The sequence below is a fragment of the Tiliqua scincoides genome, chromosome 1 (genome assembly GCF_035046505.1).
Source record: "Tiliqua scincoides isolate rTilSci1 chromosome 1, rTilSci1.hap2, whole genome shotgun sequence".
In the NCBI taxonomy this organism is placed as follows: domain Eukaryota; kingdom Metazoa; phylum Chordata; class Lepidosauria; order Squamata; family Scincidae; genus Tiliqua; species Tiliqua scincoides.
Window position 1 is genome coordinate 155062578 of NC_089821.1, and position 27451 is coordinate 155090028.

The window sequence follows — 27451 nt, forward strand, 5'->3', positions numbered from 1 at the left end:
TGATGTCCTATGACTTGTCCTCTCCAGCATTAGAAAACATCAACTAATGAATCAACGACTCCGGTTTCCAATCCACATGGACGGAGCTGGTGCTGGTGTGTGTTGTGGGGGGGGGAGGGGGAGCCAATTTTGACGAGGAGCCATCTCGAAGTAACTCAGGTGAAAATCGAAGTAACCGGACTCAAGTGGCTGGTGGCTCAAAGGGTGTTAAGAAAACTATGAGCCATCCAATGTTGCACATCTACTCAGAAGTAAGTCTCGTTCTAGTCAATGGGACTTACTCCCAAATGAGCGTGGGTAGGATTGCAGCCCGACATCCCGTCAGAATGCCCCCCCCCCCACTTGTTGGCGAGTCCGATCTGGGCGGAACATTTGGAGATCAGCTGGGTCTCCCCTGCCTGGAGATCACTCTGCAGCTCTTTTGTTCCAGGGGCTCCTCTGACTGCCGGTCCTGCGCGCTAAGGCTGCAATCCTATTCACACTTTCCTGGGAGTAAGCCCCATTGACTATCATGGGACTTACTCCTGAGTAGACAAGCATAGGGTTGGACTCTAACAGCCCAATCCTAGGCGTGTCTACTCAGAAGTAAGTCCCATGATAGTCAATGGGGCTTACTCCCAGGAAAACGTGGATAGGATTGGGCTATTAGGCTGCAATCCTAGGCACATTTTCCCGAGAGTAAGTTCCACTAAAGGCAATGGGACTTACTTCTGAGTAGACAAGCCTAGGCTTGTGCTCTAAAACTCTCTTTATCTTTATTGCTCTTTGCGATTTCACACGCAGGCAGATAGGAGAATCTGAAGTGTCGTGGGAAAGGGGGGTGGGGATTTTCCACGTTCCTGTCTGGAAGTGACCATCCCCTCGCCACCCCTTTGCCCTCCTCCCCAGGTTTTGGAGACGAGAGGGGCGATCAGTAGGGCCACCCCCTAGAACAACAATGGAAACTCTGCTGGGGCTTCCCGGCAAGGGGTTGAGCAACCTCTGTCGGAGGTGATGCGCCTGCTGGAGACGCAGAAGGTGGGGTGGGGTGGGGGGAGCATTTCGTCAGCCCCGCAGGCGGGAGGAAGTTCTCCTTATGGTCCGATGAGGGCGGGGCGGGGCCGCACCCCCGAGCGGCTGGGGGGGCGGGGCGGGGTAGGTGAAGGGTGCCGGGCGGGAGGGCTTAGAAGGCAGAGTTCAGTGCAGCGCTGCTCCTGCGTGTCCCGGGCTTCTGTTGGCAGCGGTGGCGCCAGGCGAGCGGAGGGGTTGCTGCACAATGGCCAGGCTGATGGACGCCCGAGTGCTGTGCGCGCTGCTTTTCTGTCTGCAGGCTGCCTGGGCGGTGAGTGAGGCTGCGAGCCTGCCCCGCTTTCCTGCGAGCAAGCCCCGTTGCCTGTCGTGGGTTTTACTCCTGAGTAGGCAGGCAGGCAGGCAGAGGCTTGGGCTCCCAGTCCCTCCCGAGGGAGAGGAGAGAGGCTGGCTGGCTGGCTCGTGGCGCCTGGGCGCGCAGCCTGAGCCTGGCAGAGGGGAGGCTCCTGCTGCTGCCGCACGTGGTCGGGCAGGGACTGCGAGAGACACCCCAGGGGGTCTGGTGGTGCTTCTCTTGGGGGGTTCTGAGCAGGCGGGAACTTCCCCCAGCACAGCCACGTTGGGGGTTCCCGTTCCCTGGGAAGAGCGGGGGGGGGGCAGGAGAGAGGCAGCCCCGAGCCTGCAAAGCGGTTCCAGCTGGTGTCTGGGCAGGGCCCATTGGCCCCCCCCCCCGCGTCGCTGAGCTAACAGCTTCTCCCCCCCCCCTTTCAACAGGTTCTTGGGGACGAGCAGGGACTTAAGCCCGGCTTAGGGGGCTCAATGGTCTATTGTGTGGGCCGGGGGAATCCAGCCGAGGCTGCCCCTGAAGGCTTAATTCAAACCAGACCAGCACTGAGCCTCATAACCTGCCTGGAATTTTTCTTCCCTTCCCCCCAAAGCCATTTTCCCCCCCTGGTGCTGAGCAGCACCGCTTTCCCCCCTCCCTCCTTCCTCCCTGGAGTTAGCAGGAGATTTGCCTTGCCCTGCTCAGTGGTGTGCCCTTTCTAGCCTTGCTCGTTGGCTTTTAACTCTTACAACAGGTTGCAAGTGGAGCAGCCTGTGTGCCTGCCTGGCCATGGGCTCCAGGCTGTGCCAGTCCCACCCCTCCATCCTCTTCACCCACACTGATTTCCCAACTTGTGAACAATCCCTCCTACAGCTTTTGGAGTGTGCAGAGCACTTGAAATTCCTCCCCTGGCTTGCTGTCCTGCTGCAATCCCATGTGGCGCTTGCTAGCCTGAAAGGGAGCAGCGAGCACTCTTCCCATGTGCTGCAGCATTTCCGTGTGGATGACATATCTGTGGAGGAGCGAGTGCATTAAGGACCTGTGATTTCTTATCATCTTACATGTGAAAAAGCACTGCAGTGCTTCTGAAAACAAGTGCCACTCTAACCATTGCACTGTGCTGCCCTTTTGATCCTTTGGCTTATAAAGCTGCTTGGGGTAGTTAAACTTGTTCATGTATTGCAGATGGTAATGACCTGGGTGGTGTTTGTTTCTGTGGCCAAAGGGAGGCATGAAGCCTAGTTCATGTACTTTCCCAGCAGTTGTCTTCAGGCTTTATGCCACTGTATTATAGAAGTCTGTGTTAATCCAGAGTTTGAAATGATAGTACATCTGGGGTGGTAGAAACACTCTGTTCTTGTGACTGATATTAGGAAGGGTAGGTGTAAGAGCTTCTTGTACTGGATGCAACATATGGAGCTTAAAGAAAAGGCTTATTGCCCTGTTTAGGGTCTAAATAACTAGGGTCAGGCTATAGTTGTTTTAATACTTGAAACTAGAGCACAGGACTACTTCCCCCTGTTCCTTCATAATTAAGCATAGTTATTAACTTGCTCTTACAGTGTATCATCAAGTGGGCATAGGTGCTTGTTAGGTGCCCATAGCTTTCTGAATTGGCGCCTCTCAACAGATGGCATATTGTATTAATAAAAAGAGACCTTGGTTTCTTTCAGTGCCTCATGTGATTAGAGCCCAAAATGTGACTGTAACCACTCAAACTGATGCATGTAGACTCCACTGAACCTGAAGACAGTTTTCTTCCTAACCTGCAGTTAAACTCTGAAATCCTAAGCAGATGGCTGTAACTGCAGGCCTGGAAACCGGACAAGCAAATAACTTATTGTAGGCTCCAAAGGTTGATACTTTATTAAAAGGGTACCCCCCCAACACTGCATCCAGCAGATGTCGCCACTGAATAAACCATGCCTGCCTGCCACTCCCAGTGTTTCAAACTTATACTGATTGTAGCAAGAGAGCATTCCTTCTGGAAATTCTCATGTTAGAGCTACAGTGGTCCTTTGACATGATCACCACTAGAGCATGCATCTTTTTCCAGTGAAAGGTCCCTGTGTTACTACTGTTATTTATTACAGTTTCTTGCTTCATGTTGGCTGCTGTGGAAAGGACTGTCCATGTGGGAATAACTCCCCTTTTTCATTTGAGTACAAATGCTGGTTCACACAGGTGTATAAAAAGCTTCTCTTTGATTGTTTGATAACTTGCAGGTGAACTGGTGTTTTTTAAATTAAATTGTGTGTACTAATTTTACTGTGTTTGCAGTCATATCAGGTAATATTAAAGCTCTTTGGTCTGGCATGACTCATTGACACATGCAAGTCATCATCACTCAAAGAAGCAGTCATTGTGCGACTAACATGCATGTGTCAACAACTGTTGCTTTGACCCTCTTGGTGTCTCTGAAACTTACTTCCAAGTTAGGGTCACAGTCTTGATGTGCTTAGTATATGAATTGCTTCAAGGGTTAAACTATAGGGTTGTAGTGGTGCACATCTGGAAGAAGTTCATCTGTTGAGGTGCTGTGAGAGTGCATGACACGCATGTGCAAACATGATGAATAATTACCTAGCAAGTTTGCAGCTTGCTCTGACTCTTATAAATCATCTCCACAACAAGCTGTCTGATTCTAACTCTAGGTGGGTTTGTAAGCTTGGATATTTTTGTTCATCGAAGAGTAGTGTCTGCTTGTTGAACACTTGTGGATATTCCTTTGATGTAATACTACTTCTCAGACTCATGCTAAATAGGTTGCCTTTCTGCCTATATATGGAGATCAAGGAACTGATTAGAGGTCTTCGTGGCAGAGTATTGCAAAACTAGCTATTACAATCCCCTAGAACTTTCCTTACTGAAATGGTACTTTGGGCAACAGATCCACGTCCTTCATGCGCTGAAAAGATTATCCTTCTTCTTTGTACTGTTTATATGCAAACTGATCATAGTTTGTCCTTAAAAGTACGCTAAATCTGCCAAGATGACCTTGTATATTCTAAAACAGCCTTTCCCATAAAATACTCTGCTGACAGTTAGATATTCCTAAACTAAAATTTGAAACATGTTTACTTGGAAGTAAGTCCCATTTCTTTCAGTCTGACTCACTTTAGAGTGAGCCTGTCTACAGTCAAGGTGCATAACACGATGTGTGTGTGTGACAATACAACACAAGATGACCTTGTATTGCAGATCTTGTACACAGTGTGTTGGGTAAAGATAAATTTATAGTAAGGGAAAAAGCTTAATGAGGCTTTGTTTCTGCATTATTACACTGATACTGGATGTAGTGGCCTCCTTGGGCATAAACAAGTCTGTCTAACCTTTTCTTCTGTATCACATAACATATCTGATTTTCACTGTGGTAGTGACTGAGATGGTTTGACAAGTCAGGTAATTCCCTGCTCTCCTAAACTTGAAAGATTAGCTACTGCAGACTTAATGAGGCTGCTTATTATCTGAATTTGCTTGATCCCAGATAAAACTGAAATCTGGAGAGCTAGTGCTGCTTCATTACAGATGGAACATCTTTAAAATAGGGTAAAACACTCAAGTGATGATGCAGTTTGTCTAGTACAGGAAAATTAAATCTGGAAGAGCTGCAGAAGATTTCTAACAATGCCCTGAGTTCTGCATATGGCTTTAGCTCTCAAGTTGTGGTAACTGGTTGGCAACTTCAGTCTCGAAAGACTATGGTATAAGCCTACGGGGTGCTGTAGGCTTATACCATAGTCTTTCGAGACTGAAGTTGCCAACCAGTTACCATCCAAGTACTAACCAGGCCTGATCCTGCTTAGCTTCCAAGATCAGATGAGATCAGGCATGTGCAGGGTAACAGTTGCTGCTATTGTAACTCTTGATCTAGAAATTAATGCAGTGATGGTTGGACCTTCTTAGCTGTTAATGTACTACAGGTAAACTATGCTGTCACTGGATTCATGTGATCCCCCCCCCCCCGTTACTAGGCTGTACTGCTTCAAGTGCAGGTACAGGATTTCTCTGTAAAATACTGGTCTGAAATGTGTAGAAGTCATTCATACATTCAGTTTCTCTCAGTTTGCTAACTAAAATAGTGCAGTTGGAAACAGCTACATCATAGGGGGGCCGCTGAGGGAGAAAGTAGATATTCATCCTAGCCAATCACGCCTCCAACCAGAAGCTCCTCTTTAAAAACAAAACAGTGCTAATGTGGGCACCCTGGTCAAGACTAGAATATGCAGGAAAAAGTGGTTTGCTGCTTCACCAGGTCTACTTGCAGGCTTTAAACAGTGCGAAGGAGAGGAATTGAACATGCCTGCATGTCCTGGTCCCAACTTGGGAAAGGGGGGGAAAAGCATCTGTGTCCTGGCTGTGTTTTAACAAAAGTAGGAGCTGCTGTAGGCACACTTGGATAGCAATTGTTTGTGTATACACCCAGTTTGACTCTGATTCTGTCACTTAAGCAGAAGCAATTGCCCATTCAGGGAGGCTCTAATAGCAGTCCTATTGCAGGCAGTGCTAGGCATGTCTATGCAGAAGCAAGTCTCATTGTGTTCAGTAAGGCTTATTCTTGGGAAAGTGTGTAGGACTGTAGCCTAAGAAGACTCCAGGGCAGAGAGAGCTCTGATACCTGAGAGCACAAAATGACTTCAAACAGCTTTTAATCCAACATGTAGCTCTGCTCACTTAGATCTGTTACCAGCAACATTTGTTTCAGCCCTCAACAGGTCAAAGTTGAAGTTGTTCTGTTGGCTGCTTGACCCTGAAGACAGATGTTGATAAAAAACCAACTCAAAGTAATGACGTAGCATTGATACACTGCCATCTCCCTGTCTCAAGATTGTACAGAGTAGTTTTAAAAATACTGAAACAATTGTAGACTAAACTGGTTGTGAGCATGCCTTAGGCTCTGAACTATTTTGTTCTGGCATTTGACTCTGTTCCTATTCAGAACTTTCAATCCCCATTAGTCCTCAGTGGTACGAGTACAATTCTGTCTGTATACATACTCTAAAGTATGAATTCTAAATATCTCTTATCTGGCAAAGATGAATGTTTGAATCCTTGATTTAAAACTCTGCAACTATATGTATTTGCTGTTTGTCAAGAACTAAGTTATCAAAAAATGTGTTGAATGCATATATCTTGCTTTGAATCAGAATCGGTAGGCGTACCTGGGAACTTCAGTCTAATCAAGGGGTGTGTGTTTGTGTCTACTAGAACAGGGGTCTCCAAACATTTTGCTACCAGGACTGCATCCTATATCTTAACACGGTGTCGAGGGCTGGATGTGGCCTGCGGGCTGGGGTTTTGCTACCCTGTCCTAAAACAATTAAAATGTTCTAAAAGTTTCTAGTCCATATGATTTCAGTCAGGAAAAACTGAAAGCATCTTGGTAACTTCTCATGTTAGAATAGCATCATTTTTGAGAAGTGCGGAACTCTGTCATGTAGCATAAGTATCAGCCATTCCTCACATCTTTATGAATTTGCAGTTAACTCTCCTCTCACTTGGAGATTCAACTGTTTCTAATTCTTCTAAATAAAAACTTGGGAAATGTTCCTTCTTATTTTGCCACAATGCAATCTTAAACTATTTCTGCCCAACGTTGCATATACGCAACAGAGATAAATGTATACACCTGTGGGCTGGGCAGAAATGGGTTAATATATGCAAAACTTTATTTTAATCACAGACATTATTGGTTGTAGAACTGGATTTTAATGCAGCATTCCAGATCCTTTGGAGAGATAACAAAAGTTGTAATCTTAGTCTGATGATAAACCAAGGGGACACACAGCTATATCTTGTATCTTCCACTCTGTATAATTTCCCAAGGGTTATACAGACCTGCTTTACTTATAATAGTTAGGAAAGTACAGTGCTCTTCTTAGAATTTAGATTTGAAGCTATTATACAGGATAAAATGCATGTTCACAAATGTACCTGTCAGAGTATACTGTATTGTTAAATTGTAGAATTTTTCATGCTGTTGGCTCAGATCTCTGAGCCCTGTTTTAGTATAGTTGCTGGATCATAGGTGTCCTCCCACCCCAGTATCCACAGGAGATAGATTCCTGCTGCTTCCATGAATACAGGAAGCCCCGGATAGCAGCAAACCCTATTCAAATTCCTGCCACACGCAGCTTTTTTGCTTTGCTTGCCACAGAATACTGAGAAAATGGGAGTAGACTTAAAGCTGATAGAGTAATGCAGGAGGCAAGAGAGAGAACACTAACAGGTAACGGAGTCTAGAGTTCTGTCTGCTCCTCTTCTGTCAACTTCTTGTTAGTGCTGTCTCTGTCACCTCCTGTACTAGTTCACCAGCTTTAAGTTTAGTGTTCTCATGATCTACTCATTTTCTCAGCATTCTGTAGCAAGCAAAGCTGTGTTTTTCAAAGCCTTTGCAAATGTAGACGTCAATCATTTACACAATGAGGGGAAGAATTTGTGAACTGTTGATAAGTGAAACCGTGGATATGAGATCCATGGAGATGGGGGATATCTATACTGTGCCTCTTGGTTCAAACACCTGCTTGCCTGTTGGTCTTAGGCAAGTTATTGTGACCTAACCAGGAGCTTGTCTAAGAGTTGATGAAAAGAAAAGTTGGGTTTGTCATCACCTATCTCCCAGTTAAAATACTTTCCTTAGCAGCTGCAATTGTTTCTACACTGTCCTGATTGCCAGGTAAGCAGAGCCAAGTCCTCAACATGTTCTTCTTCAGCACACCTAATAGCTTTAAATGCTAGAGGGAAGGTTGCTTTGAATAAGGATTACCCTTAGAGGTGTGTTATCTAGGTCTGTGAAGCATGTATCGCAAGCTTCAGCATGTATTTGGTGTCAAGTAGCCAACAAAATGACATCCTAACTGCATCTGCCTTTGTACGCCAACATGGCAGACACCATTTTAATGAGGAAGATACATTACTGCCTTTTGAGCTCTTCAGGGAAAACATGGTCTGTCTTCTGGGTGTTACCTTGAGGTTGCACAAGAATTACTTTTGATATACCTTGGTGCAGGGGGGACCACATGCTTTTGAACTCTTGGGATGAAATGCTGAACTTGTGTGTTGTGTGCGGTTGGTCTCAATACAGCACTCCTATCTCATGTGAAATGTTCAGGCATGGGGATTCTAGATATTGGGCTCCTCATTTTCTAGTTCTTGAAATGTATTGTGCTGCTGAATGGATTTTGCTTCTTTACCATTTTGCTATATAGATGTAACCAAATGCCAGAAGTGCCTGGCATATTACAATAATATATTAACTATAATGTCCAAAAAGGTTGACTTGGCTGCAGAACTCAATGTTGATGTGTATCTCTCTTTCTGTGTAGACAAATGTTAAATCTCTGCAGTTTGCTTACAGAGAAAGGAAATTACACTCACCTGCAGTTAAAACTTGCCACCTGTCTCAAATGTGCTGGCCAGTGGAAAGGTGGTATAGCTTGATCTGTACAGTGTGATAGTCTGACAGTCTGAGGCTCACCATGACAGAAAAATAACTCTGGTTAAATACGTGTGGCTGACACTAAGTGCCTTAGAGGACCATGTTTACACTGAGTGTACAGATGAAGAATCTGTTCAAAATGCTCTGGTGCAGTGGCATAGCTAAGGGGGTGCAGGAGGTAGCAATTGCACCAGGCAACAAGCTTTAGGGCGGCAACAAACTGAGCTTGACGCTAGTGGCCAAAATTGTGAAAACCTTGGTGTGTACCAATAATGCCATCATGTTACATCGTTTGAAAGGTAATTTAATGCTGAATGCAATGAAACAAACCACACTGGAATATCTGTAGTCTATCAAAAGTTATGGCCAATTAACCAGGAAACTTATTTATTTACTTATTAAATTTGATTTTGTAATGGGGGGACTACAAAATCTTCTTTGCCCGTGGGTAGCTGATGCCATAGCTATGCCACTGCCCCATTTTTCACTTTTTAAAAAGTCTGGGTATGACATCACTTCTGGGGCATCATTTTGCACTCAGAACTGGACTACACTTTCATAAGCTATGCCATTGCTCTTGTGAATACTTCTTAAATTGACAGTTTCTTTATATGAGGGAAGAGTTGGAATGAGGAGGGGAAAAGGATCCCCCTGCTATCCATCCATTCACCATACAGATTTTCATGTATACATATCACAAAATACCATAATCCTCTATTAATTCTAAAATGTTCAGTTATACAGGCTAGGAGGAGGCACCAGGTCTGTGTGCCACACAGTTGTGCTAGACTCACCACATGATGTGTAGCGTGTACTCATGCTTAGTTTCATACTGACTTTCAAGGAACAAGTTCTGTGTGTACTCACGTGGTTCCGCTCCTTTTTATCTGTTGTTGGTCGGTAGTGTTCAACAGCACAGTCCCCAGTTTCTCCCTCCTCCATCCAACACCATCACCCCTCTTCTGTTAGGCATTTTGGGATAAACTTGGATTAGCTTTGGAATGAGCAGTCTTTTCCACACTTAAATATAGTAACTGTACTCCATTATCTGGATTTTTGTTATAAGGGTTGTTTCCAGGAATGAATTAGGTCGTAGATAACGAGGGATGTGGATACATGATTTTCTTAGAAAGTGAATGGTTGTACTCCTCAGGCAAAAACATTGATAAATCAGGATTTTGCTCTACTCTATCCTACCTGCTTTAGAGAGGATAGGTACTCTTCCTAGCTTTGGAAGCAATATTTCTTCAATGGATGGCTAGAGTTCGGTTGGTGAGGGCTTGCAAAGATTCCTAGGAACATCCTATTTCTTGGAAGCAATGTAAGAGAGAATGTGTATTGTGTGACCTACTTCCTTCTGACCATTGTAGACTTATCCAACATTACTGCCACTATTAATTGGACAAAGGGGCATCTTTTAAAGTGATGGTTCTCTTATATTTAGCTGAAGAAACCTGTTTCAATTCATTCCAGCATGATATCTCTTCTAGTGACTGCTTTCTGGTGTTCTGCATCTTTGTAGACTGTGATCCTTTTTGGGACAGGGGATCTATTTTTGAAATGTGAACAATTTTGAAAAGCAGCCTATAAATATTTTTCACACTTGTGAATGCAGCAGTAAGGCAGCATATCTTTTTAGTATACCACATAACCAATCTGTATTCTTATAAGCTACTCATGATGTACCATCTTTGAGAAGTTCGCGATAAGAACATTAAAGCTTTATGGACTATCTTTTGCTTCTAGTTGCATATAGTACTCACAGGAGGGGGAAAATAACAGATCTCTTGTACTAGTATTGCTTCTCTGGGGAGATGTAAGTTTTCCCAACAAGCCGCATATTTTTCTTATTTGATTGAAATTGCTTGTGAGCAGTTTATGCAAGTGCACTTTGCAAGCTGATACACTAAGTTGCACCAGTAGCCCAAATCACGCTGTAGACTCGGGGCCAGTGACATCGCTAGGGGGGTGCAGGCCGCACCGGGTGACGCGCCGGGGGTGACGTGCCCTGGGGGCTGTGACGTGCTAACATCACGGATTTAGGATGCGGAATGTCCAGCGGAACACAGTGCAAAAAACAAAATTGAAATAGCTCCTTTCCTTCAAAAGTTATGGCCAAAGAACTGGAAAGAAAAAATGTATGGATCACTATGGAAAGTGATAGTCAGCCATAACGCATGTTTACTCATGAGTAGGCAAACTTGCCATAGTCCATAGGAAAGGGCAGGGGGAGAGGAATCCAAAGACACCAGAATGGTCCTGATCGAATGAATGCAGCCCCCAAAAACACCTGAGAAGGCGGTCCCTGCCTCCCAGCTGCCCTATTGAGCCCTATGGAAAGCAAAGCAGCCTCACGGTTGCATTTACTCATAGGTAGGCAGACAAGCCTTGGCTGGTGGTCAGGCCAGGCAAAGGGGAATGTGAGGACACCAGAATGGTCCCGATCCGATGGAGTTGCTCCAGAAGGCAGCCTCCTCCCCCACTAAAAAGGACCAAAAAGAGGCTTCAACTGGTAAGGGGAAGTTTTCTATTTTGCACTTGAAAAGCCAGGTGGGTCTTTGTATTGATGGATCTTTTATGGTCTTTTATGGATCACTTTCTGGCCTCCAGATTCCTCCCATGCAGGCTGACAAGCAGCTCCTTCATCTCTCCAAGAGCAGGTGGAATAACTCAGCTGGGCTTGTCAGCTGCTTCAAGGTCCCGCCATTCACAGTGCAGGTGGCCTTGAACTGGCGACCTTTGGATGTTCAGGCAAACGGAGGCTCTACCCTCTAGACCAGACCTTGTAGGACTTACTTCAGAGTAGACATGCATAGAATTGGGCTCACAGGCTGCAATCCTACCCACACTTTCCTGAGAGTAAGCCCCATTGATCACAATAGACTTCAGAGTAGATTCACTTGGCGGAACAGGAGTGGCTCCCCCTTATTTTTTCCTTTTATTTTATTTTAATTATAATTTATTTTAATTTGCTTGATGATGTCACTTCTGGCCATGACATTGTTCCAATGGGTCCTGGACAGATTGTCATTCTAAAAAGTGGGTACCGGTGCTAAAAGTTTGAGAACTGCTGCAATAAGGTGTAAGTAAGTTGGCACGGTGTGGGTGTGTGTGTGTGTGTGTGTGTGTGTGTGTGTGTGTGTGTGTGTGTGTGTGTCTACAAGTTTTCAGAATCACTAAAATCAGAGTTCGGAGGAATAATCCCATCATGCTATATATCAGTCAATGTGTAATTTCATGCAGAATGCAATGAAACAAACCACATTGAAATATCTGTGTTCTAACAAAAGGTACAGCCAAAAAACCAGTGGGGGCGGGGCGATGGTACATCACCACGCCCACCACCTAGGGCATTGCCCTGCCCACTGCATGGGGTGATGCGCAGGCCTCCCCCACTGGGTGACGCGAATCCTAGTGATGCCACTGCTCAGGGCGCAATCCTAACCCCTTATGTCAGTGCTTTCCAGCACTGGCATAAGGGTAATGAAGCTCTGAGGTAAGTTAACAAACATTCCCTTACTTTGAGGAGGCCTCCATGAGTGACACCCAACTGCAGGATGCGGCACACATCTCATTGGCACCGCTATGCCAGTGCTGGAAAGCACTGACAAAAGGGGTTAGGATTGCGCCCCAGGCTGTACAACAACCACAGTTGGACTTGTTAGGCATTATGGGAACTCAGCTGATATAGTTGTATACGATATAAAGCAGTGGTTTTCTAACTTTTTAGCACTGGGACCCACTTTTTAGAATGACAGTCTATTGAGAATGACTAGAAGTGATGTCGTCAACCTGGAAGTGATGACATAGCTGGAAGGGACATCAAGCAGGAAAATTTATCTCCACCCCGATACAATAAAATTAAGTAAATTAAGTTTATCATAAGTGTGCTTTAAAAAATTACTTAAAATAAAGAACCCTCCTAACCCTCTCAAGCAGTTGCTGATCTGTTTAAACCATTTCTGCCCAGTGTTGCATATATGCAATAGGAACCAAATGCGTACACGTATGGGCTGGGCAAAAATGGTTTTAAAAAAATTCCTCCCAAATATCCCAAAGGCTACAATCCTGTCCATGCTTACCTGGGAGTAAGCCCCATTGACTATCATTGTTAAAAGCATATACATAGTAGCCTGTTAAAAGTACAGATCTGTAACATTTCCCCAAATGCAGTCGCATATAAAAATAAACTACACATTGAATGAATGGGGACCCAACTGAAATTGGATTGTGACTTGCCTATTGGGTCTTTACCCACAGTTTGAGAAACACTGATATGAAACCTGAGTATTACTGAATGATCTCAGCACTAACTTGCAAAGTGGTCATTGTTCTACTAAGGCCTGTTTAGACTTGGTGACCAAGCAACTTCTGTGCCTATCTAGGAATCTTTTAGCTAACTGGATGTACTGGGTACATAACACACTTGATAAGTGAGGACAAACTGACTCTCCAGATGTGGTCTGACACTAGTGATTCACTACTTGCTTTGGTATGAAAATTCCATTTCTGTTGTGTGTCCAGCTTGTTACCGTTCTTGTGATGCCCTAAAAAGGCATTGTTGCTTCTGTTCTGGATTTGGGGTGGTTGTCTTGGCAGCTCTATGGAAATTGCTTTGAGTGGTGCAATGATGCCTTCAACTATATGGATCTATATATATAGATCAACTATATGGAACTATACCAGCTTAAATCTGTCTGGGTTTAATGCTGCTGACATTGCCTCATGGTCATTTTAAGGTTTGAAGCTAGCTTTTTTCACCTCTGATTAAGCTATGTCTTCCATGCCAACTTTAATAGGTTTGTGGAGATGAAATAAGAAGGTTCTGGGGAGACGTTCCCAGAAGAATGCCTCTGCCAACATGTGTATTATATAGTCCATGATACTAGCAGGTCCATACAGTTATATGATGAGTCTTGGAGCCTGCAGTAAGTTTCCTGTATGGGACAAAATGCTGACAATTTGATGCTAAGATGCCTGATGTTCTGAATGGGTACAGATGTTCTGGAATGGGTACTGTCTTCATTCAGTACCAAATGTAGGTTCCTTTGGGGAAAATAGGAGGGATTTCCAGCTTAAATGACTAGGTCAAATGCTTGAAGTAGATAACAACCCCTCTTTGATCAAAATCCTATGAGCCCGCTTGTAAAATGTGAAAGCAAGAAGCACCAAATCAAAACTAAAACTTACTGAAAACAGCATAGAGAATGTAGTTTTACAGTGTCAATTTGAAAGTTGTTTTGAGAATCTTTTGACTCAAAATAAGAGGAAATTTGATGTTTTAACAGGCTGGAATAATGTCATAAATTCTTAGAACAAAGTACAAGATAGTCCAGTTATAGTTTAATTTTAAAAAAATCCATATTGCTACCTCTTTATCTAAGTAGAGTTAGTATGCACTCAACTTTCAATCTATTCTCCAACTTTAGATTCGTCTTTTGTTTAAAGTATGGAACATCATAGAGGTTTATCAACACAGTACTCCTCATGGTACATAAATGAGACATCCATATAACCTGACTTTGACTAGTTTTCCTTGAAACAAAAGTTTCTCTCGAAGTGAGAACATGTGGAAGGCAAAGTCTGTGTAGATGGAACCCCTAAACATCTATTTCACTTGCCTTACTAGCGGGTGCATCTAAAAATCAGCCTGGATTGGATCCCCCTCCTAACTCCTGCATGGAAGTAGTCTTATTCTAAACTACTCTACCCTATAAGGGAGGGTCAGGAGTGACATAGGGTTTGAATTGCAGGATGAATACCAAGAGTGTGTGAGTTTGGTGGGAGGGAGAATGGTGTGAAGTGCTATTAGTATCGAGTGCTGGTCATGGGAGGGGACTAATTGCTTCAACTTAACCTGATGCATTGGATACATCTGTCAGTTATTGGACTTTTATGTACTTTTAAAACAGTTGTGGCATTTGAAAGTACAAAATGTACTTCCTGTGACTCCTGGAGCATGTAACAACCTTTCCACATATTAGGCGCTAACATAATGAATTGTGAACATGCATATCCATCTGCTTTGTCATGCTGCTTTTTCCTACTACTGGCTGGCTGGCAAAAATGTTTTAACTACAAGCACCTCTTGATCTATGTGGGGGTTGTGTTCTTGAAAATTTATGCATATAATAACTGCATAAATTAAAACTACCTTTCACATAAGAATCAGTGTAAACGGTGTGGGTTGGGGGAAAGTCATTGAACACTCCCAGCCCAGTCCTATGCATGTCTACTTGGAAGTTCCATTAGTGTCAATGGGGCTTAATCAGGAAAGTGTAGATAGAATTGGGCTGTTAAACTAATGAATGGTGACTTCTGCTTGCCCAATATGGCATAGGGGAAAGTTTTGAGGAGGGAGGCTACTGGGAGCAGCTACTGATGTTGATGGCTGAGAAAGCAATGAAGAAAATGGTACTTGTAATGAAACTTAGCAAGTGGTGAGCAGCAGCTCTGGGAACACAATTCTTAAACTTCTGGCTTTAGAGGAGACTCCTCCCCCAAGCTGCCAGCCTCTTAGGGAGGTGCTTATTAGTTGCTCATTGTATTTCAAAGCTGGCAAATGTCAAGTCTTTGCAAGGAAATAATTGACCACATTAGTTCAAAAATTGCATGTGTAAATTAGACTTCTGGTAGGTATTTGCAAATTGTGCTATTTCAAAACATGTAAATCAATAGGTGCCTATATAATATGAACTCCAATATAAAAGAAGAAAGCAACCAAACTTAAAGATGAATGCAAATTACACATCTTATTAAAAGTAATATTTTCTATACTCCTGGACTTCTGCGATCTGTTAACTATGTTGCACTTTACTCCACTCTAGCTGGCTGCCTATCTTCCTTCTTTGTCACAAGTAGTATCACCTCAGGCTATATCTGATCTAGTCAATAAAACACTGTCTTGCTTTATTCAGAGACTATAAATATTTATAATGTTGGGAACACTTGATATATTTGAGTGACTGGCAGAGTTGTATGTTAGCAGAAAAATAAAATGACCCTAAATTAGTCTGAAATGGAACTTGAATATCTTTGTAAAGTCCAAAGAACGCATTTTTGATATTTCAAAATATTCCATTTTAATAGTTGTATGAATAGTTCTGTTTCCTCTGTGTCCAATTTAAGCCATAGTTTTGCACAAGGCCCAGCCTCGTATGTTGTGTGCTTGTTCGCTTTTCTTGGTTCAGTAGTTATTAGTGCTCCATTTGAAATATGCAGGTGAAGGCAGATAGTGGTTTTAAGGCCATCTAGTAATATAGTTGAGGTGTCGTTTGAACACCTCAGTTCTGCTTGTAGTTAGAGGAGCTGCACCTCCTAAGCAGCCACTTCCCAGTTTGAACATGTGAATCTGATTTGTTTCTACCATGAAGATGACACTACATCAGACTTTTTGTTGATGTGTTGATTGGTTGCATCAGAGCCTTAATTTTAAACCTTGAGGGTTGCCCTTAGAAATGGTTAGAAAGCCCTCTACCTACGCACCAGTATCTGCCAAGGCAAGAAACTCGCTAGAGTCTAATGACTAGACTGTTCAATGTCACTTGACTGCCTACTTTCAGTAATGCTTTTGGATTTGTGGCCTTGGTTGATAATCTTTGCAATTCAGCATAATACAGCCCATTGAGTGAAAGATGATAGGCAATATGCAGTCATGTTGGTGTCCCTCTCTGCAATAGGTGGAAAGGACATTGTGTGCCCCAGGATGCTCCTTGGACTAAGACAAACATGGATAAGCACCATGAGCATAATGTCTGCTGCTGTGTTTCCACCCCAGCAGGAGGGATACAAGTGTGAGCTGTGATCTGGGAAGTCCTTGCTTTCAGTATGGCTCAACTGTTTTGTGAACTACTCTGTTGAAAAGCGATATACAAATATCCTTAATAAACTATAGACTTGAGGAACTTTTGTAAAATCCAGGAGAAGCTTTACCACTTGAAGCATGTAACATCCTTTCTGCATACTGAATTCTGCCAAATGTATGATGTGCAACTTCTTCAAGCTTCAGCCATCTTCCTCTGTAACACAGGAAATAATACTGGCCTACCTTACAGAGTGATGGAAAGGATTGTTAACATAAAGCATTCTAAGCACTTAAATACTTATACAGCACTCTTACTAAGATGATAGAATTGCTACTGGTTGAGCACAGAGCTTCTTTTTCTCTAACTGGGTTCATATATGCCATCTGTCTCTCTCCTTTTCCCACTGAGAATAATTACATGGTGATGACTTAACATGTTGGTTTGGTCCTGGGGCACAATGAAACTTGTGTGCCAAGTACAAAATGGGGACAAGGTGACAAGTAACTTCAAATTTAGAAGTTGAACATAGCAGGAATTAGGGAGCAGAATGTGTGTGCAGAAGATGAATTTTCTGTGCAGGCAGAATAATGAATGACCTGTTCAATTATGGTGATGGAGAGGGCTTAGTTGCTAGGGGTGGTAGTCTGACACCTTATCTACATGTGGGAAGATCCTGGAATGGACTATGCCCTGCAGATCAGACTGCAGGTTTAGAATTCTGGTTTTTTATATGGAAAACCTCTTGTCAGTGAGTTAGCACAGCACAAAGTTAGCACAACAAGGGGTCTGGTCTAATGTGTTGCTTATTGTGCTAGTTTTTGGCTTGCAGGGAACTCATTCTCTTTTGAAGTGTTTAACTGCCTCTCTGTAGCTGTGCTTGTTCTTGCACTTCTGTTTTTACAAGCACAGAAGAAAACTTGCTGTCAAATTGCAAGTGAAAAGAGATTATTGTATTCATACGGTCAATGGACTAAATTAGGTTAAATCCCTTCATCTTGTTGTGTTATGGAATGTTGTACATGACCTGTTCCATTTCACCACTTGTGTTCAAAGAGGTCTGGAAATGTCAGATTTTTAATATTTTATCAAAATATTTTATATAGAATATTTTATATAATATATAAAATATCTAATATTATATAGATATCTATATAATTATAATCTATCTAATATATAAAATTATTATTTTAAATATAAATATAAATATTTTATCTAATATTTTATCAAAATCTAATATATCAGCAGAATAGATGAACAACTGAAGATTAGACTTTGTCTTGTAACAGAAGTACTTGCATGCCACACTTCTCAGAATGATGAATTATTACTATAAGATATCAAATCCTCACTTTAAACTTCCATCTCTCTGATAGCCTATATTGGGAAACAAAACATAAAGAGTACAGCTCCCTCCTGCTAAAGTTTGGAAATGGTATCCTGTTTCCTTAATGATAAATAGGAACAGATATCTGTGAGGAAAAAGGGTGGGTGTCCACCCTATAAAATTGGTGGTACAATTTGGTAAGCCTTTCTGTGACACAGGCTTGCAAATAGCCATGCTCCTGGTTACCTGGAGGCAGTTCTTACTCACAGGCAATCAGGAAAGAGAGCCTTACAAAACTGTGTAGACATACTGCAGTGCTGTTATTTGTTCACTGTAGTACCTGATAGCAATATCCATCCATCACTTGATGTGATCAATAACTTAAGGATGGTTCCCAGGAAAATTCTCATAGCCTCTTCTGTCATGATAAAATCTCTTATTGACAAGTTCTGAGTGGAAAACTACTGTAGCAATTAGTGCACAGGGTAGGTATTTGTCAGACACTAGATTAAGCAAAAAGTGTGTTTGGGTTTCAGATGCATAGAGCTCTTACTAATTGTGAATTTAAGTATTGGTGGTCCTGCAAACTGTACAAACTTCATTAGGTTGCACATATGGATTCAGATCATTCTAACGGGAGGGGGGGGCAGCTTTCATCTCAGTCTATAAGGATTTTCTGCCATGATCCATGTGGGCTAATAGTAATTTGCATGGGCTGTGCAGCCCTTTTGCTGACCTTCTTTATACATGGAGGTGTTCCAGGGGAGTTTGCCTCTCCCCAAGGTGCATCGTTGCTCTGCTAGCTTGTACCCTACTTGTCCATTTCAGATCAGCTGTTTGGATAAAACTTGGTGCAGCCTGTCTGCTTTGTCTCACAAAATGGTATAACAAAATAAAAAAAAGTAACTTCAAAATGCCTTTCAATATGGCTATTGTAGTAAATGGCAAGTATAGTATAGGGTAGTGTTTCTCAAACTGTGGGTTGAGACGCACTAGGTGGGTCACAAGCCAATTTCAGGTGGGTCCCCTTCCTTTCAATGTATTTTTAATAGATGTGATGCTACCATAGTACGGAACTGCATTTAGGGAAATGTTACAGATCTGTACTTTTAACATATGCTTTTAACAATGACAGTAAATGGGACTAACTCTTGGGTAAGTGTGGGTAGGATTGCAGCCTTGGATTGTTAAAACTCTTCCTGTTTGATGATCTTGCTCCTGGTCATGACATCACTTCTGGTGGGTCCTGACAGATTCTCATTCTAACAAGTGGGTCCCGGTGCTACAAGCTTGAGAACCACTGGTTTAGGGAATTGTTGTGAGTAATGTACAGTGCTCCCAGCAAGCTCCTTAAAGAACTTCTTTTCCCCATGTGCAGGGAAAACTTTATTCAAACTGACTTCCTTCCACGTAGGTGGTGCTGCCTATGTATTACAACTGACTAAACAATGGGATTAAATTTCTCTTTGGGTGCTTCCCCAAAGGTTTAATGTAATGGCACAGCCTTGATCATGCAGGATAGTCATTCTCTAAAACATCCCCTATCTCTTGATCAAGCAATGATCACAAGAGCACTGTCTGCAGCCGGGCAGCCTGGTATTATGGGACTAGGTTTCACCTTGCTGTGTCTGAGAGAGGTAGCAATGAGTCAGCATGGAAACTCTACCTTTGCCTCCCAAGGACAGTCTGCTGTCTGATCAGATGCATGCCAAAATGTATAGGGTGTCTGAGGGCAGGTGTAGCTGATTCATGCAACAAAGGAAAAGTGTTACATACTAATCAAAAGGACTTCCAGTTGGGTCATAAGCCAATCATATTGACTTTATGTACTCTCCTGTACAGTTGAAAGAGAGAACATTTCCTATAGCTTAACTTTGTCTCTTGGTTTTCCTTATCAACCACCTTGTTTAATGGATTCTTGAGGTCATCTAATGTGGTAACCACTGAAACTGCTTCCATGCTATCTGTCTTGTGGGGGGGGGGGGCTAAGCAGAACGCATGGTGTACTCCATGGTTTATTCCAGTTGTACTTCAATTGGTAGTGGTTTATAGGTTGGTGTTCATTTTGACATAATCACTGATGAGGTGATAAACTATTTGGATTTGTATTCTTCAGAGTACAAGCCCAGAATCATAAAGACTCTGCCATACTTAAAAGCAAAACATTTTCTGTAGTTGGAAAACCAGATACTAGAGAGAAGACTTCTAGCTTAGCTACCTCCCCCATATGCTAGTTCTTGTGAATACAGGGATTTTTTTCCCAGTGTAGCGGCAGTCGATAATGTGATCTGCCACCTGCTTTCTGAAGGTAGTACTATACTGATAACACTTCTCTGAACCTGGTCATAGGGAGATCTTACTCCAGTCCAGATTTCTTTTCTATTAGCTTCTGCAAGGGATGGGATATTGGCTTGCAGCTGAAAGGGAATTGGAACATCTCTAAAAAATCTATTTACTACCCCAACTAGTGACAGATCTTCCCTCTTTATAGTGAAGTAACTGACCGTCTTCAAGTAAACAAATTATGATCTGAGGATTTGTACTTCAAGCAATTGCCTACAATGGAGTATACTGTGCAGTATCTCGCAGCCCATTAAGAACTTGTATTTGGAGTAGGTGCAATGCAGAGCTGTTTCTCTGCACTGGGAGAATAAGCATCTCTTCTCCCACTGCCCCATTCTCCTAATGCAGTGGCCATGTGAAGCATTTGTATAGCAGTAAATCACACATTTCTTTGTCCCTTTTCTGGAATTTCTGGTGTGCTTTCAGAAACATTTCTGAAAGAATGAAAAAATTCACCTGGCTTAGAACAAAGGAATGGGAAAAGTCTGGCTCCCCTCCCAGGTCTTTTCCAGGTAGGACAGAGAAGTTCTGAAACCACTTAGTGCTACTCTCAGTGTGTACTGAAAATAGATGGATAAATGTATCTTTTCTAGTGGCTGTCTGCTAGTGTTCTTTTGCATCTTTTTAGATTGTGAGCCCTTTTGGGACAGGGAGCCATTAGCCATTTTCACTGTAAACCATTTTGTGAACTTTCTGTTGAAAAGCAGAATATTATTATTAATAATAATAAATGGTCTGACTCTCTATAAGGGGGCGCCGTGTGATACTTAAAGATGCAGTTCTAAACACATTTACTAGGCAGTACCATTGACTGTGGTGGAACTTTGTTTGTGATGAAACATCTCTAGGATTGTCGTGTTAAACATTCAGACACTTAAGTGTGAAATGGCAGTTTTGGTGGATAGGTAATTTTTCCTTGACAGATATCCAGACTTGTGCAGAACCTGCATGCTTCCCGTCCAAGAGTTCCTGCTCCCTACACTGACCCTAAGATTGGATTTTGTTGCTGCTATCCCTTTACTGCTTAAAGAGCTTGACTGTGGCTGGTTGATGCTTGTGAACAAATGGGATTGTCACAGTTTACTTTCCAATCTTGTGTCTCAGTAGTTTGCATTTAATTCTGCAAACTGCCAGTAGGCAGCAGTTTATTGACTCGGTTCCCCTTATTGGCATCTGACAGTTTTGGAACCCATTATGCTACTTTTTTAAGGTATGCATGTACAGACAAATTGCCCAAAGGCACAAAGTAACAAGTAATTCTGGCTAGCTTATGAGGAGACTGTAAGCCTACACCTTCTACCAGAGGTCTCCCCTGTAGCCAGCTACTTCCAGTATCGAGATGGGTTTTTATTTTAGCAGCACACCTGCATAAAACAAGATTCTACAAGTGTATTTGGAAAAAGAGCTGTTGCATAGCTAGTATTACAAAAAGGTCTCCTATTTAAAAACAGTTTATTTATTAGTCCTAGTTCTATCTCTTAGTATCCCATGAACTTGGAGAGGAAAGTAATTGCAGGTGGCAACTGTTGTGGGACAGCAAAATCTGTCCTCCATCTTGAATACCCAATCATCTGGCACTAGATGAGAAGAATCCTTCTGAGGGCATGTACTGTGTATGTACTGTGCAAAGAGGGCACTTTATCTTTATGTATTTCGTACTTTTTTCTATCACTTGTATAATATTCAGTAATGTCTACAAGCAGTACATGGTGCCAAAAACTATCACTTGAGTGTATCCTAAAGCTTCTGTTGTCTTCTATTTTAAAGCAAACGGCTGACATCAGTCTTCCTCCTGAAGACCTGGACTCATCTGGTGATGACGATGACTCTTTCTCTGGCTCTGGGGCAGGTAGGTTTAATTTTGTGTTTGCTTATTAGCTATGAATGTCTTGTTCTTAACTATATGTATAGTGATGGAAGGATAGATACACATGAAACAAGTGTGAAACTGTATAGCTTGCCTTGCTAAAATGTAAGCCTTGTCTAATTTGGTTGGTGTCTTTATAGACACCTTGGTGATTAGAAAGTTTTTGTGAAGTACTAGTTTCCGGTCTGGATGATACTTAGCATTTATCTAGTGCTGTGGTTCTCAAACTCTCAGGGAGTTTGAGAACCGCAGTAAGTCCTTGTGGGGGTGCGGGGAAGGCGGCGGGGGAAGGCAGTGACGCGATCTGGGATCGTGTCGCTAAGGGGGCTACAGGGACTGGTATGTACTTAACAGTCCCTGCTGTAGCCGTCTGCAGTGCTTCCCAGCGTCCAGAAAGTGGAGTGATCGTGCTCCGCCTTAGCAAAACCAGAAGTCGAGTGCGATTGCACCGCTTTCACTTTCTGAAGGCTGGGGAGCCGTGTGGAGGGTTGCATAGGGTTCCCTGCACCTCCGGGAGGCTGCAGCAGGGACTGGTAAGTACATGCCATTCCCTGCAGTCTCCTTAGTGATGCGATCCTGGGGATTGTGTCGCTGCCTTCCCCCTGCCCCTTAAGGGGAAACAATCCAGGGCCCTCAGGCTGGGACGTCGTGATGCCCTAGTTTGAGAAGCCTTGATCCATTACTTTTGAGTGTTCAGTGTTTTCTTCTAAACTACCTTGTTTACAGTTTTACAACAGCCCTGTAAGTAGGTATGCCTTATTCTACATTTCAGATGAAGGCGGAGAAGATAATAGTTCACCTAAGACAACCTAGTGAGTTCATGGGAGAGGCAAAGATGCCTCTTGCAGGATGGTGCTCTTATTTAGTAGAGGGAGAACAACTGTTCATGTGCATTCTAGCTCAGTATCCCTTCCAGTGGCAGCTGCTGATGTCTCCCTCATGAGTATAAAGAGTCCCTTTGGAACTGAGAACCATCTTTTAAAATCTGTTTTGCTATGTAAGCTGCTTTAAGAATACTTTTTGGAAAGCAGTATATACAGATTCTAAAATTATAGTAGGGATTTGCTGATTTGTATCTTGGTCTCTTGGCCATTATTCTCTGCCAGCTAGGACATGTTCCCTTTTGGGAAATGGTTATCTAAAAACTTGGTTGAGTAGTTTAGAATTGATGTACTTCATATTGAGATTTTAATTGAACTCAAAGGTTCTATTGGGCAGGTAATGACTACAGTGTAGAGGGCTTCTCTTTCCAGAAAGAAAAATATTGTGTATAGTGAGTAAAAAATCAGAGGTCAATATCATTCTTAAAACACTGCATCAAAAGAAAATACTGACTTTGATTTTCTTTTCTTTTATAGTTCTTATAGGTAGATAATGTTGCAATTAGTTGGCCTTGAACAGCCTGAGGTATTGAGAGAACTTGACTTGATCCTTGGTTTGTGCACTACTTTTTAGATGTCACATTGGCTAAAACAAGTCTTTATGTTTAGGTGCAGAGGATGGTCTAGCAGAGGTTGCACCAACTTTTTCACTACAAGAAAGCACCAATTCGTCATTGATGCATGTCGTGCATGATGACTTGAGAGATGACCAATCTGAAGCTGGAACAGATAGCCCTAGAGAAGACTCTGAAGCAGTATCCCCAACAAGTCATCTTATGACTGACAAGCCTCCAGTAGCTGTTGAAGATGAGCTAAACTCTTTTACTGAGCAAGTTACAACAAGACCTCAAGTTATAACAACAAGAGTTCTAGCAACTCATCACACTTCTACTGTCAGAGTGTCAACCTCACAAGACTCTAGCACAGCTGAAGTTGTTGTGCCTAAAGTCAATCATGAGACCTACCATGATGCATCTCTCATTGATAAAGATGTGTCTACTTCTGAGGTTGTGCCAACAAGTGAGAGTAGTCTAGATGCTTTCAGTTCCAATACAACATCCTCTGTTCCCCATAAGGATATATCTTCTCTACCTGAAGAAGTCTTGTCACCTGAAGATGGTTCTGGTGATGTGGTAAGAATGAATTTGCTGTTTAGCCATGCTACTTTAAAGTGATCTCGTTACCAGGCTATAAAGCTCATACCTGTGCATTAGCCTAGTTTAACCTATTCTGTGCCTTGAGGTCATGATGTGATGGCAGTTTTGGAACTAGAGCAGAATAAGGACCTTATTTTCATAATCCATAATTGTATATGCATTGAAACTAGTGGGGGGAAAATATAAATGACATTATTTTTCTATACAGGGTGACTTTATATTTGGCACATCTGATGAGAACTTGGTAAAACCAATAGCATTTGAGCCAGAGAACAGAGCAGTGGATACAGGAGCAAAGGATGAAAAATCTGCAGCAGCCCCCCAAGGAATAATGGACAGGAAAGAAGTTCTAGGAGGTATGTCAAAGTCAACATTGCATAACGTCAAAGAATGTTTTTCTCCACCCTATCCCATACAGAGGCTAAGGGCGCAATCCTAATCCACTTTCCAGCACTGATATAAGAACAATGCAGCTGTGAGGTAAGGAACAAATATTCCCTTACTTTGAGGAGGACTCCATGAGTGCCCCCCAACTGCTGGATGAGGTGTACAACTCAATGGCAGAACTCTGCCAGTGCTGGAAAGTGGGTTAGAAATTGGGCCTAAGTAAAACTTCTGGTGAAGTGCTCAGTGGTACCTCAGCAACATCTGTAGGTACACTGTCAGTTGTGTTTCTACTTAATGTAGCTTCAGTATGGAATGGTAGTAGTGTGAATCTGAGGGACTCGGATCGCAGTGTGTAAATTACTGCAGAGTAGTTGACACCAGAGTATGGCTTAGCAGCTTGTTCAGCACTATTGTATGTAAGTATTATAAGGGTGAAAGGCTGGTAACAAATAGGTGTGTTCCCTCACACATTGGCTACCCTTTATTCACCCAAAGAGGCTCTGTAGCCAATAAAATTATTTAAATATGCCTTACGAAGTGACTTTTGTCTTTTTCTTTGCAACCAAGATGGCTGTTGGGATTGGAATATACAGTATTCCCCATATTGTAGCTGAGGAGCGACACTGAGACTAGCTTGCCTAAGGCCACCCACTAAATCCATGCCAGAAGTGAGATTTGAGCTGGGGAGATCCTCACTTGCAGGCATCACAGTGTACCAGTTCCTGTAAGCTAGACCTTGATATAAATGACTGGCCTTAGAAGCTGTGAGGCCCAGTTGGAAACATTTTTTTGTCAGGCTCCAGGTTCACAGCCAAGGTCTGTAGAATCTGAAGGTACAATCCGAACCCCTTATGTCGGTGCTTTCCAGCAGGAGCTCTGAGATAAGGGAACAAGGAGGAGGAGAACAAGGCCTTTGAGGAGGCCTCTGTGAGTGACACCCAACTGCAGGATGCAGCACATGTCCTATTGGTGCCGCTATGCCAGTGATGGAAATCACTGACTTAAGGGGTTAGGATTGTGCCCTCAGAGATATAAAGTTTACATCTCTATGGTAGAATGGAAAGCAATCAAAATATGTTCTTTAAAAGTGCTTGTGTTACTAGACCAAATGGATCTAAGCCCACTTTAATATAAAATTGCATTCATTACTAGAGTAGATTACTCTAGCATTAACCCCCTCCCCTTGGGCACGGGGAGCAATTGGTCAGTTGGCTAAAAGCTGACCCTGGCTGACTTGATGGCAGCTTTCCAGTTATGGGGCACTCTGGGTTTTTACTGTCATTAAAGTTCTTTAGGTTCTAGTTCCAAATTTTTGAAAATTTGCTTTCCTTTTTCCTGTTAGGATAAAACTGGAAATGTATGCGCCTTGCAGCATATATTAATCTTGTTCTGGGTGCAGCACCTGGTGGGGGGTGAGAGAAGGAGGTTTCCCACTGCTACTGGGGTTAAAAAGGATGTGTGGGGATCTGACAGTTGGGAGACCTGGCGAAGGTATTTACTAAGCCTAGAAATGGCTCTGTAAATGGACACCCCCTTACCCATCATATTTCCAAATCACTTGGGCAGACTGGTTCTTGTTCACCTCCATTTCAGGTTTGAAATGCCTACATGCCTGCTTATTGCTTTTCCACAGGAGTCATTGCTGGTGGACTGGTAGGCTTGTTATTCGCTGGAGTTCTAGTTGGATTCATGCTGTACCGGATGAAGAAAAAAGACGAAGGCAGCTATTCATTGGATGAACCAAAACAATCAAATGGGGGCTATCAAAAACCACACAAACAAGAAGAATTCTATGCATGAACATGCTGAACTTAAGGACACTTTTTGCTTGGAATTTTCTTCTGTCTCTGGACATCATGAGTTCTCGCTGCGTTTTAAAGGGGGGGGGGGTAAACTAAAAGCCATAAGACTGAGTTTAAGCCTCTGCTTCCTTGCCATTGGGAACTATTTTTTCCAAAGTCAACCTGGATTAATAAAGCCCTAACCTGCTCTCTTGCACAAAGATTACCTGTAAAGTTGGGGACAGAGGGACTACCTTTTTGTCTTGTCTGAGGACTCCGGGGGAGATGATAAACTGATTTGTATATAGCCTTGACGTCTTAGGAAAACTGCGAGAAGCTAGTAAAGTAGAACTTGTTTATATTAAAGCCCCCTTTCCCCCATTGTTAGCAGTGTGTTTAGAGAATATTCTTTTTTTTAAAGATTATGATGTGGCTTTCAACAGTTTTTTGTTAAGTGATAACAGGAAGTCACTATTTTGCAGCTGAACATGAGTGGTGCAACAGGAATGGTCCTCTGGAGTGAAAGATCTGTCCAAAGTGGTGAAATTCTTAAACTATGGTCTATTCCAGGAGAAAAGTGGGATTCTTCTAGAATTCAAGGGGAGAAACCTTTATACACTGGGCTTCAAAGCCTAAAGCAATATAGAGATGACACTAAGGGAGTAGGTATCTGAGGTATGTGCACTTCTCCAGTTACTTCTGGTCTTATTGACTGTGGTGTTATCCCTGTTGGTCACTGTGTCCATGTTGTAGTCCCAGGGTCACCACTTGTTATCTACCTCTTCTGCACTGTGTTTTTCATAGTGGCTAATTCTCCACTAGGTTTTTCCCCAACTTCTCTGTACCACATAGTACATAGAGTGCCGGGTGTGGAATGCAACAAGCAGGACAGAGCATGCTAAAGGGTAATGAGGGCTCCTGTTCCTGCCAAGTCCCAGGGACTAGAATCATATGAAATTGGCATTCACAGTATAAATTCTGTGAGCATCAGCTCAGCATGCAGAGCCTGGGGGTGGGGTTAGCATCTGCTACGGATGTGGTTGACTCATCTTAGTCCAACTTGTGTTTGAGCATTAATAGTTTGAAGATCAAATGTCTTCAGAAGCTATTCTGTGTAGAAGAGGAGTTAATGATG

The 27451-nt window shown here is 42.7% G+C and overlaps 1 protein-coding gene across 1 annotated transcript; it reads left to right on the forward strand.

Annotated features, from left to right (window-relative positions):
- The first annotated feature begins 1255 nt into the window (after positions 1–1255).
- On the forward strand, positions 1256–26335 carry SDC1 (syndecan 1). The gene is made up of 5 exons (XM_066622623.1): positions 1256–1321; positions 22011–22092; positions 23601–24124; positions 24357–24504; positions 26169–26335. The coding sequence occupies exons 1-5, from the start codon at positions 1256–1258 to the stop codon at positions 26333–26335; spliced, it is 987 nt and encodes a 328-aa protein (XP_066478720.1).
- The last annotated feature ends 1116 nt before the right edge of the window (positions 26336–27451 follow it).

Coding starts and splice junctions, on each gene's coding strand:
- SDC1 (XM_066622623.1), top strand. CDS start 1,256: ATGGCCAGGCTGATGGACGCCCGAGTGCTGTGCGCGCTGCTTTTCTGT. Junction 1,322..22,010: donor GTCTGCAGGCTGCCTGGGCG/GTGAGTGAGGCT, acceptor TCTATTTTAAAG/CAAACGGCTGACATCAGTCT. Junction 24,505..26,168: donor CAGGAAAGAAGTTCTAGGAG/GTATGTCAAAGT, acceptor GCTTTTCCACAG/GAGTCATTGCTGGTGGACTG.